The 13241-nt window shown below is 42.5% G+C and overlaps 1 protein-coding gene across 5 annotated transcripts in view; it reads right to left on the reverse strand.

Annotated features, from left to right (window-relative positions):
• LOC109627302 (microtubule-associated tumor suppressor 1 homolog) overlaps positions 1-13241 on the reverse strand; it is a 61203-nt gene that overhangs the window by 12025 nt on the left and 35937 nt on the right. For all 5 annotated transcript variants that reach the window (XR_011243934.1, XR_011243932.1, XM_069530845.1 and 2 more), the window contains exons 8-12: positions 9171-9286; positions 8678-8998; positions 3420-3486; positions 847-970; positions 610-700 (exon numbers count right to left, since the gene is read on the reverse strand). Coding sequence is in view for 3 of the 5 variants with exons in the window: in XM_069530845.1 (XP_069386946.1) it covers positions 610-700; positions 847-970; positions 3420-3486; positions 8678-8998; positions 9171-9286 (719 nt within the window). In the remaining 2 variants the exon portion in view is untranslated. The remainder of the gene's footprint in view (positions 1-609; positions 701-846; positions 971-3419; positions 3487-8677; positions 8999-9170; positions 9287-13241) is intronic.

The raw sequence follows: 13241 nt of genomic DNA on the forward strand, positions 1-13241 counted from the left end.
GTAAATGTTTTTTCTCTTTTCACCAAATTTGATATTAACGTCACTGATATAGTGTCAACGATATGATAACAATGACATGAATATATATAACATATAACATTAAATGGTAAATGGTTGTATTTATATAGCGCTTTTCTAGTCTTGATGACCACTCAAAGCGCTTTACACTACAGTTTTCTATTCACCCATTCACACACACATTCATACATACAGTGCTTCTATAGCTAGCACTTTTTTGTTGTTCTATTAATCTATTAATCATCACATGAATATATGCATAGTCTTCAGTAACTTCAGTGTTTTTGGTATAGGCTTACTAATAATTCATATTAATTAATGATTAGTAATAATAATTATTATGACAATTATTATTATTGTGATTATTATTGTGTGGGACTCAAGTCTGTCTTATAATGACCCAGGGTGACCTATAGTAACAGATCTACCAGTCATTCACAAGTGACTTTTTGTTTCAGGTTTGTGGTTTCGTCTCAAGTTCTAGCCAGGGGTTTTACTGTGATTCATATGCTAATTAGATCACACCTTTGCTCTGCTTCTCTGTGTATGTATAACATGACAGCAATACTAATATTGTGCGTGTGTTCTCACCTGGTGCTTCATCAACATTCGGCACTTGTCAGCTTCCTCCTGGTACGTCTGGTGGACTTTGTCCCACTCTGTTTGGTAAAAACTCCTCAGTCTGTCCCATGCACAGAAACACACAAATAGAAACATCTTGAAAACAGTAATGTCTGCAGGCTTTAACTTTCAGTAATAACAGTGTGGTAACACTGCAGAGTTTTAGCTTATTTTTAAAATTGCATCCCAGCAGAGGTGAATGCATACCTGTCTTCCAGCTGCACCAGCTCCTCCTTGTGCTGCTCCGCTAGACTTTTCAAAGCCTCTCCCAAGCGGAGGCGCAACTCCTCCCTCTCATTCTGCAGACGTTCACAGCACTGTGATGATGTGACTAGAAGGAGACAACGAGAGCAGGGGTGAATGTTAGTTTGTAACTTTGAAAAAGCATAGAGGATGTACTTTAGAAATAAGCGTTGACTGAGAATATTGTGGTGAACCTTCATTTGATCACATCAAAAGCAAAAGTCACAAATGATCTAATATAAATAATCCTAATGGCTCAGAGTTCAGTTGATGGGAACTGATCACCTGTATAAGACTGAACTGATCACCTGTTTATTCCACAGAATATGAGCTCAGGTAGAAATCTCTGTGAGTGAATGTTAAGCGTGTGGAGACCAGATGTACAGTCACTTTGCTACCCTTTACTGTTTTACCATAAATCAGATTCATATCCACAATACACACCAGTACAGTCATCATATTACATTGTGTCATTCTAGACAGGACTGAGATGGGACATGCCCATGTGTGTGTGTGTGTGTGTGTGTGTGTCTTCCTCAGCATTCCAATACAACCACATTCCAATTTAATTACCCCTACGACAGACATAGGATCCAACCCCCTGAAACATCTGCAAGTCAGCTCAGAAGTATGCAGCAGGACTCATTACTCTCATGACTAATTTAAACACTCACAAGCACATGCATGCTTCCCTTTGTTCCAGTTTGTTCCTAGTCTGAAATATTTAGGAGAATATCAAGATAAAGGAAGGAGCAGCTGGACTGATAAAGAGCTCTGAATCTCTCTGTTTTTGATTATGTGATTTCTTTGTTCTTGGCACTCACACATTTTGAGACAGTAGTCTGCCACTCAGTGACATGTTAGCATGGAGCAACACACACACTGCATCAGCCTATCCTAACATATAACATGTGGTAACAACTGGCTGTAGCTGAGACAGTGCTGTTTACCTCTGAATGGAGCTTTATAGAATACGTTTTTGTGTCTGTCACTGTGGTGATGGAGACACAAGGCAAATGACAGCTGAGAGCAGCTTAGACAAAAGCTTGCTCTTTATCACGTGTTGTGTGTATGTGTATTTTTTGTGTGGGTGTCAGAGAGAGAGACACCAGGTGTGAGTGGCAGTGTCAAACAGTGACATAACTTCAGGAGAGGATCATGAGTATAAAATGAATGAGTACAAAAAAAACACGACTGCAAGTGATCACCTGACTTAACTGTATTTCTGTTTTTAGAAACTAAAGATTTAGTTTTGATTAATCTACTTTTAGTCTTATGATTTGTTCTCCTCATACTGACAGAAATTAATAAATGTGCCAGTAAATAACAAATAAACAGGTTTAGGTTTCATGTAGGAATTGCCACATATGCAATCAGTGATTCAACATTTACCTATTCTCCCTGAATCTTTGTAAAGCAAAGCTTCTCAGACAGTGTTTCTTTAGCACTAACAGTATGTCATGGGGGAGGGAGCAGGGAAACTGCTTTTACCCGGATCCTCTACACTATAACACTTACACTATAGGACAACTAGTTACAACTACAACAACTATGACCACAGCAGGAACAGGTTGTTCCCATTCAGTTCGATTTGGAGAAAGTGAAGAGGCCGCTCTGTGTGTGAGTGTGTTGCCAAACTTGTTTGTCCGTCCAGTGTGTGACTATGTGTGCCAAAATGGTATTAGCATGACTGCTCTGTGTGTGTGTACGCTGATACTCACTTTCAGCTGTCAGATCACAGAACCACACATGGAGAGCTTTAATCTCAGGCGCCACATCACATTCTGCATTATTTCAATGTTGCTGATCTTAATTTTACTCATTATCTTGCTGTTACTTTTACTCTTTTGTTATTAAATGGTGTTTCCTTTTTGTATTGTATCATGTTGTTTTTAGAATTTGACATGACGCCTCTTGTGTTTTATATTGAATTTGCTGTACAAATAAACTTACTCAGCTCATCTGATGCATTTAACCATTTTTGAATAAATTGTTAAATTATTAGAAGTATTTCAACCTAGCAAACTAAGCCTATTATACTGTTTGGTGGCATAGAGCTATTTCAGTTTGTACTCTGGATTACTCCAAAGCTAAAGCAGGTGGCAGAGATCAGGTGAAGAGTTAGTTTTTCTGGTTGTTTTACCTCGCATTGACACTAATGTGTCAAAATTGACCAGGTTGATGTTAATGTACAATCTCTTCATCCTTGTGTACACATTAAAAAAGTCATTAAAAACCCATTTACTCAGCTCACACCATTCAATTCAATTCAATTTTATATGTATAGTGCCAAATCATAACATGTGCAGAGGCTTCTCCTGCTCTGGGCATTTCCCAGCTATGAGGAGCAGCTGCAGCAGTATAAAACCACATATAGGACTTTATTTTGAATGGCTGTTGACCTGCCCTTCATAGGCTTTGTGTACAAGTGTTGTATGCAACGAACAAGGGAGAGAAAATGTGCAGGGGTAGGAGCAGGCAGCTGGCAGCAGGGGAATATGTGCAGTTACATGCGTGCAGTAATGTGTGTCTCTTACCCAGCTCATCTTGGAGCTTTGCCAGCTCCAGTGATAGCTCCTTCTTCTGCTTCAAAGCCTCTTCACACTGCAGAAAACAAGATACTACATTTAAACAGACTTAGTTAATATACAAGCAGAGGCGCTGAAGCCGCAGTTAGATTTCATTCATACATATTTCCCCCTCCCTAACAATGTTAATCAGCTGTCAGCCACTGTAGTGTCAGTGCACTGTATAAGGTTTTAGATTTCTAACTTAAGCCTTGAAGCAAGTGTAGACTTTGCAATGATCAAAGGTGACTGATTGTAATCATAGATTACAACTCCTCTGTAGTTGAGTGTGAAGTCTATGGTTACTTGAACATAGATGAACATAGGTGGAACAATTAACAAAACAGTGTCCATCTTACATCACTGACTGAACTGCTAAAAATAAAAAAGTACAACTCTAATCAAGGATGAACAGAAACAAAAATATAACACACATGTGCAAACAAGTGGACAGCCACACACAGTCGAGATGAGCATATCAAAGTGCACCCATCAGCTCTAAAAGAGAACAATATGATCCTATAGACCCATGAATTTATGCAATATTTTCTCTTTCTGGTAAACACGCACACACAAACCACAGCAACTGAGCATAAGGAGAAGTGCTTTATGTAAATCGGAGCGTTTAAGCTCCTGCCTTCTAGCTTTTACACACACACACACACACACACATACACACAGTGTAAGGTCACTTAAGTGAAAGAGCAGATAAGGACCAGAGACAGCATTTAAAGAAAATAAGCTGCTGAGAGAGCACAACAGTGACAAAAGGTGTCATAACAATATGAGACAAGGAGAGTTCGGTCCACGTTGTTACCTCGGTACGATGTTTCATAACTTATCCAAAACATTTGTGATCCTGATGAGGCAGGGCCCGATTGTTTGGACTGAACAGCAGCAGTCAACACAGTGATTGTGTCAAAGTGGAAAATACAAGACAACCCCTGAATTCCTGTGACCCACTCATTCAATTCCTTCCGAATCCCTGACCCGACCGAGAAGATGCCATGTGAAGACAAAAGAGCAAAGATAGACCAGCACACACAACGCTCACACACCTTGCGTCGATGGAGGGGGGGCTTCCTGCGCTTTGCAAGGGATTTGCTGGCCGTGGAGCCCATGACTCGACAAACACTTAAAAACACAAACACAAACTCTCTCTCTCACACACACAGACACACGCACTGATTCTGTCCTCCTCTCTCTGTCATTCTCTCTCTTTATTACACTGCTCACTCTGCCCCTTCCACTCCTCCCCCCACCAGTTTCTCCTCCTCCTGTCTACACACTGTATGATGGAGGAATGCAAGTTATTTCTGCACCTCCTTCCTCTTGTCTCTTTGTCCCCTTACTCCCATCTCCTTCTTCCTACATTTACACATGAAACTGGTGCAACTGCATTATCTAGATTTAACTCATGCTTTTCTTCTTTTACTCTCACCTTAAACACAGACAAAACTGAGGTCATAATCCTGGGTCCTAGGCATCTCAGAGACACTCTGTCTAACCAGTCGGGTAACCTAGATGATATCCGCCTGGTTCCAAACTCTACTGTGAAGAACCTAGGAGTTATCATTGATGAAGATCTGTCACTTACCCAACACATTAGTCAAACCTCCAGAATAGCTTTCTTTCATCTGCATAATATAAAGAGAATCAGACACATCCTGTCAAAACAGGATTCTGAAAAACTGATTCATGCCTTTATTACGTTTAGGCTAGACTACTGCAACTCCCTATTATCAGGGAGTTCCAGCAGATCCTTAAAAACCCTTCAGCTGGTGCAGAATGCTGCTGCACGAGTACTGACAGGAACCAGAAGACGGGATCACATTACTCCTGTCTTAGCTTCACGTCACTGGCTCCCTGTTAAACAGAGGATAGAGTTCAAAATCCTCCAACTGATACAACAATCAGGCCCCATCATATATTAAAGAGCTCTTAACCCCTTACTGCCCCCACAGACCACTTTGCTCCCTAAACTCGGGACTCCTTGTAGTGCCTAGAGTTACTAAGAGTAGAATGGGTGGTCGAACTTTCAGTTACCAAGCTCCTCTCCTGTGGAACCAGCTTCCACTCTCAGTGAGGGAGGCAGACACAGTCTCTAGATTTAAGGCTAGACTTAAAACCTTCCTTTTTGATAAAGCTTTTAGCTCAACCCTGAACCATAGTCATCCATAGCTATGCTGCTATAGGCCTACACTGCTGGGGGATCACCCAGCAGGCACCAGCACCTTCTATCTTCCTCTCTCTTCTTCACTCTCTGCCTGGTTTATTTTGTTATATCTTATTACATATCTCTAACTACTTGGGTCTTCTCCTCCCCTCCTTGGTCCATACTGTGCAGCTCTCCGAAGCCCGTCCTGTTCTATCCACTCCAGTTCCTGCCCTCAATCGAGGGTCCCGGCAGTCGTTGCGCCAGTTCCTGCCCCTCTCTAGGGGGTCCCGGCAGGTGTCCCTCCAGTTCCAGTTCCTGCCCCTTAGATGAGAGTCCTGGCAGATGTCCCTCCAGTTCCTGCCCCTTGTTGAGGGTTCCGGCAGGCGTCTCTCCAGTTTCTCAGGTCAAGCCAAAGCAGTCAGCTGCCATCTTTTCTAGAGCCTCCTGTGTCTCAACAGCAGTGGCAGCTACCATCTTCTCCTGAGCCTCCTGTATCTCAACGGCAGCAGCAGGTACCATCTGCTCCAAGGCCTCCATTGTCTGGACAGCAGCGGCAGCATCAGCTGCCATCTATTCCGGAGCCCCCTGTGTCCGGACAGCTGCGACAGTGGCAGCTTTCATCTTCCCCTGAGCCCTCTATGCCTGGACAACTGTGGCAGCTGCCATCTTCCCCTGAGTCTCCAGTGTCTCGACAGCAGCTGCAGCTGCCATCTTCTCCAGAGCCTCCTGTTTCTCAACGGCAGCGGCAGCTGCAGCTGCCATCTTCTCCAGAGCCTCCAGTGTCAGGACAACTGAGGCAGCTGCCATCTTCCCCTGAGTCCCCTGTGCCGGGACAGCTGTGGCAGTGGCAGCTGCCATCTTCTCCAGAACCCTGTGTCTGGACTGCAGCAGCGACAGTCCTTATCTTCCCCTGGACCCCTTGTGTCTGGACTGCAGCAGTGATAGCTGATATGTTCACTTTCTCTAGAGCCCCCTACTTCTGTCTCTGACTGGCCTCCGGGCCACGCGCCCAAGCCCTTGTGTTCTCTGACTGGCCTCCGGGCCGTCTGTCCGAGCCCCTGTGCTCTTTCCCAGATTCCCTCCTCCGGACCTCCCTCCTTCCACCCATCTCAGTTTCTTGTTTGGTCCCATCTCAGTTTCATGTTTTTACCATCTGGAATCCAGTCCTTGAGGGGGAATTCTGTCATCTTCAATTATTTCCCTAGTGAAAAAGACTGTTTTTCCACTGAGAATCTTCACTGCCAATAATAACCCCACTCCACCAACTCATCAATTGCTTCTTGCACCTTCCTAATTGCATGATCGATGTTTCTCCCTCTTTTCCAAAATGTTCCATCACCCGCAAACAGTGATCGGCCTATATATACTGGTAGTTTAGAAAAGACATAATTTATCATTAGGGTGAAACATAATGGGCTTATCACACTAACCTGAGGTGTACCATTTCCAACTGTGTATTGGTTTGACAATTCTGACCCAATAAATACTAAATAATTTTCCTTCCAGACAATGCTTTATCCAGTTAAAAACTCTCCCACCAACTCCCATCTTTTTCAGCTTAATCAATAGTCCTTCATTCAACATTATGTCACTAGCGTTTTCTATTTCAAAAACACTTTACTGACTCTTTATAAGCCTGAGCCTTATTCACCTAATTTCAGTGCATGGAGGGGTCATTGTTGACATTAACAAATTGAAACCTATCTGATAAATATGATTTAAACCAGCCTAGTGCCGTTCCTTTGATCCCTACATGTTGTTCCAGTCTGTGTAACAGAATCTTATGATCTATGGTGTCAAATGCTGCACTAAGATCCAACAGGATGAGTACAGAGACAAGTCCATCATCTGATGCCATGAAAAGGTCATTAGTGACTTTTAATAGTGCTGTTTCTCTGCTGTGATGGATTCTAAATCCTGACTGAAAGTATTTCAACAAGCTGTTACTATCTAAGTAATCACACAGCTTTTTCAAAGATTTTGAAAATAAAGGAAAGGTTTGATATGGGTCTATAATTAGTTAAAACATCTGGATCAAGAGTTGGCTTTTTCAGCAGAGGTTTAATTAACGCTACCTTAAAAGCCTGCAGTACATAGCCAGGTTACAAAAACATATCAATCTGATTTAATATGGAACTGTCAATTTGAGGAAAAAAGTCCTTAAAAAGTCTAAATGGAATAGGGTCCAGAATACAAAAGTGTATGGTTTAGATGAGATTAAATAAGTTAGGTCAACATGTTTAAATAAATAACAGGATTCTTAGCTGCTCCTGAGATTTCTCTGCTTGAAGATACATTAGCATCATGTGTTGAAAATGGCACCTGAGTGTGGACTTGGATCATGAGCCTCTCACTGCTGCCTCCTCCCTTAAACAGCCATTTCTCCAGTCGTCCTATACAAGCATCTAACACACAGTACTTGAAATAGCAACTCTGCCATATCACCAACATGCGCTCAGTGATGTCTTAATAATAGCCTGTGGGTGCTCTGCTCTATTTTGGAAAGGATAGTGTGCATATAACTGTTAAACCCCTCCATTAACATGTTCTATTTACATGTACAAACACATCCACCATGTCTCTAAATTGACGTGAGGCTACAGCAGAAGAAAGGGATGAATCAAACACTGTAGTCATACGATTCATACTAAAAAAATTACTAGAATTATTGATTGAGGTGGGGGTGTTGTGTACACAATATAAGGTGCATCTAAGACATTCTCATTAATAGCAGTCCAAGGTCTATCCAGAAATTCAAAAACTAGACTGAAACTATGATTGTACAGTTACACTAAAGAGAGTCGCTACAGAGTCAGTTCAAGTCTAAAAGAGTCACTACAGAGAGTCACTATAGAGAATCACTATAAAGAGTCAATACAGAGTGTTGCTACAGAGAATCACGAAAAAGAGTCACTACAGAGAGTCAGTGCAAATCATGACAGAGATATACACTGATGCCAACATAATGTAAAAATGTACAAATAATTTGTTCCCTTGCAGTAAATAAATAAGACAGCTTTTGCTCCACAGCAGGTGGTATGAGTATTTTCACTGTTTGTAAAAGGAGTACCTCTGTGAAGAGATGTTGGATGACTGTAGCCAGAGCCTCCACTCTCTTATTCCCCTGGACCAGAAGCTTCCTCAGCTGGTTGATGGCCTGGTTGTTCTTCTCTGCCTGCTGTTTGCTTAGGTTTTGTTTAGCTGTAATCGCCATTCCCTCCACCGCGGCAACCCGGGCCACACCAGGTTTGGATGCATTCTGCATGCGGCATCCAGTTTTGGGGCTGGACCGAGACCCAGTTCTTGCTTTGAATCCAAGCCTTTTGACTTCAGTGACAAGCATTGGGAGGACAGCTGTTACTGGCAAATTTGTATTCACCAAGTTTGGTACCTGGCAAGACACCAAATAATGCCAATATAGACAATTATCAGAAGACCTGGTGTTAGAGAAAGATAATTGTTCAATAAGCAAAAAAGAAAGAAACTATTAACTTATAAAGGAAAACTACATAGCCAGTCAGCAACACCAGGAATAATTTTTATAAGAAAGGAATAATGCATACCTGTTCAGTTGAAGGATGTAGCTGGTTCTGGCTGTTTACTTTGGCGGGTGCTGCTTGTGAGCTGCTGTTGGTGTTTGTGGGTCTCGCTGGAGCCTCCCGGGGTTTGTTTTTGTCTACTGCAAATGAGAACGATGACCTTTTAATATGGGCAGCCAGCACAGCATTCAACGCGGTGTCTGCACTCAACCCATTAACAATCATGACAAGTGTTCATCGTGACAGTAACCTGTAACACAGAACATGTGAAAACACAGACACACACACTGCCACCCAAACATCCAATACACACCAACACACACACACACACAAACACATGCATCTCACATGATAAAAGACAAACATATACATTTGGTAAAAGAAAATACCCACTCTGACTGTGCTAGTCTGAGACAGATGCATGATGGGATTATGGTGTGTGTGATGAGTCCTGAGTGCATTAAGGAGTACATTACCAGAGACAAAGCAATTAGAGAGAGACAACACACAACTTTTCCTCTCTGCCTCCTCTTCTACTCTGTCTTCGACTTCCTCTACTCTCTCTCTCTCTCTCTCCCTCTCTCTCATGTCATATCATATTATATTGGGTACATTGTTAAGTACAGGTCTAGTTTCATCCATATTGTGTTTGTATGTATTTTTCGAAACAAATCTTGAAATTAAGTTTTTAATTGATTTAAATTTAAAATCTGACTAGCGCAGCAATTTGCGGGCCTGAGCCCACATGAAATGGCTCTGTGTTGCATGCGTTTTGTGCACTGGATAAATTCAAAGGATAAACACTTCACTTCCTGTGTCCATCACGCAACGCATAGCCACTCCCACTAATCACGCATTATGGCCCACACATTCAAGTGCAGACCACAAATAGATAGTTAGATAGACGGATTAAGTTCATTGATCCCAGTTGGGAAATTGTTGTGTCACAGCAGCAGGTCAAGGACATTCAGAGTAATAACACAAAGCTAAAAACAAAAGACTAAAATGAGACAAAAATTTAAGTATAATTAAAGAAGAGACAAGGTGCAAAATTGCAGTATTTGTTTGGACATGACTAAAATAATAAATATGACTATATGTAGTAAAATTACTATGAATATAATATGAGCATTAAAACTAAAAACAATTGACAGTTGTTGCAGCAGTAATTACTAGTGAGTAGTGTGTAGTGTTTTTTGGAAAGCAGCATACAGTCTGGGCTGGCAAGGTGTTTGCTCACAGAATTTGATGTATTCTGTTATGCAGTCTGACATGCTGTTGATGTCCTCCCCATGTGGCTCACAGAGCACATCCCAGTCAGTGGACTCGAAGCAGTCCTGCAGTGCCTCAGTGGCCTCCTGAGTCTACCTCCTCACAGTCATTGTGGATGTAGAATGCCGCTGGACAAGAGGGACATACTTTGACATCAGCAATACCAGGTTGTGGTCTGATCTGCTGAGTTGGGGTAGAGCAGTGGCACTGTATGCATCCAAAGCATTTGCATACAGAAGGTCCAGTGTTTTATTGTCTCTTTTGGGGCAGTTAACATACTGGTGAAATGAAGGTAAAGTTTTGTCCAGTGTGATATTAATAAAGTCAACACTGATGGCTTTGGGATGATGAGTTTGAAGCCTTGCAACAGTGGTGTGAATGGTGTCACTAGCTACAGTCGCATCAGCTAATGGAGGACTGTAAACAGCGTTGGCGGATGTGGCTGTCTTGGCATACGTTTCATCTGTGGACTTGAATGTCTCAGTGGACATTTATATGGATGTCTTGTCGGCCAAAGCAGCGTCTTTGTCCTCCTCAAACTCCCCTGTATTCTCGTCAACATTAGGATAGGTCAGCCAATGGCCCTCCTCTGTCACTGTCAAGGATTTTTATCTTCAGAAGTCCACAAAATACCATCACCTGAGTGATGCTTCCCCTCTAATGTAGCTTGGATAAAACCGTGTTTTGTCAACTTGTAGTTGGTAATTTAAATTCTGCAGAAGACCTTCAAACATACAAGGTACATTCACCATCTTGTCCTATATTCTAAAATGATTGCAGGAACCTCAGGACAACAACTTTACCATTATTACTATTATCAATTACAATATCTTGTTAGTTAATTATGATATGAATTGTGCATGTTATCAATAATAATTAATAGACTTTACACTGTTGTTTACATTTTAACTTGTCAGATCTGATACCTGATGGCACTCAAGTGTTCTCTGCCTTTCTTGCTCCCCTCTCCCCTACTTCCCCCTCCCCACTATCCATCTCTCTTCTCTCCCCTCTTTTCCACCCATCTCTCCTCTTCTCCTCCCGTTTTCTTTGCTCACCCAAACCGGTCGAGGCAGATGACAATGTGGGCCATTGAGCCTGGTTCTGCTAGAGGTTTCTCCCTGTTAATGAGGGAGTTTTTCCTCTCCACAGTTGCTAAAGTGCTTGCTCATTGTGGGAACTGTTGGGTTTCTCTATATTTAATACGATTTTAAGGTCCTGACCTTCTATGTAAAGTGCCTTGAGATAATGTATATTTTGATTTGGCGCTATGCAAATAAAATTGAATGTTTATAATGAATCTGAATGTTTAAAACACATTAGCATTATCTAGCACAAAATCTAATCAGCCAAGATTGAGAAGAAAGATCTACAAGTCATCTTCCTTGATTTCGCTAATGCATTTGATTCAGTACCACATAGTTTCCTCTGGGCTGCTTTCGACTTATTCAAAGTACCAGTGCCCATCATGAATTTGGTTAAAGCCTTTCTTCAAAAATCTGTAATTCTGCTTCTCCACACCAGATTTGATCACCATATGGCAGCATCTCGAAGTGGGCATCATGGCTGGCTGCAGTCCCCACTAGCATTCACCTTGGTAGAGGTGATTATCAGAGCTTCAAAATGGGTAGTAGGTGGCGATTGACAAAACTCAGGGGTCCAGTTAACACCAATCAGGGCCTCTATGGACGACATGTCAACCCTGACCACAACAGCACCATGCACCAGATGGTTGCTTGGGAAAGTAAAAAAACATCACATGGGCCAGAATGAGGATCAATCCATCAGATCAGAGATCAGATCATAAGCTCTACATTAATGGAAACTCCATTCCAACAGTGTCTGAGAAACCTATAAAAAGCCTTGGACAATGCCATGATGTGGTCATGCTTCCTGGCAACTCCGGTGCCGACAGTTTGGCCTATTACCCTGTCTGATGTTGCCCTCACAAGAATTGAGAACATAGAGAGAATCATCAACTCCTATGTGAGAAAGTGGTTAGGAGTCCCAAGATGTCTGAGCAACATGGACCTGTATGGACATGGCATCCCCGAGCTGCCTAGCTCAAGTCTTGTAGAGGAGTTTAAATGCACCAACTCAAGGCTGGCGATGACCCACTCAAAGTCCCAAGACACATCTATACTTGCTGTTGGACCATCACTGACCACGGGTCAGAAATAGAAACCAAAAGAAGCAACTCAACAGGCAAGAGCAGCACACCAGCATGCTGACATTGTGGGCCACTTACAACAGTTAAGAGGAGGTTTGGGCTTAGGTCAGAGTAGACCCCTGTGGAACAAGACAACTTCTTCACAGCGGGCGCAAATTGGTAGTCCTGGAAGTCCAGTGTCAGGAGGCAGCAGGATGTGCAAAGTCACTGAAGCAAGACAGGGGCAGTGGGTAAAATGGGAGGGCATAGAGAAAAGGAAGATCAAATGGAAGGACCTGTGGGGAATGGAAGCAAGTAGGATTAGCTTCCTGCTTAGAGCAACCGATGATGTCTTTTCCACACTCTAAAACCTTCAGCAGTGGCTATCCTGCGCACTATGCTCAACTACAGATGACTGCTTGTTTTTGCAGTGACGCTCTTTAGGCTCTCTTTCACACTTGCAACTCATCTGTGGTCACGATCTTGTGCTTTATGATATCAGTGGCAGCAGTGGACTCTGTCTAAACTGTAGTCCACTTCTGCAGCAGTGGTCTACAGTTTGGATAGAGGAACACCAGGCTGCTCGATGCTAGAGTTTTCTATTACCGCCATGTAGAAGTTGACCATTGACTCTGGAAACCCCCACTGCAATGCATCCCGAGTTTTGGGTAAAA

Source organism: Paralichthys olivaceus, chromosome 8, assembly GCF_024713975.1.
Source record: "Paralichthys olivaceus isolate ysfri-2021 chromosome 8, ASM2471397v2, whole genome shotgun sequence".
Lineage (NCBI taxonomy): Eukaryota > Metazoa > Chordata > Actinopteri > Pleuronectiformes > Paralichthyidae > Paralichthys > Paralichthys olivaceus.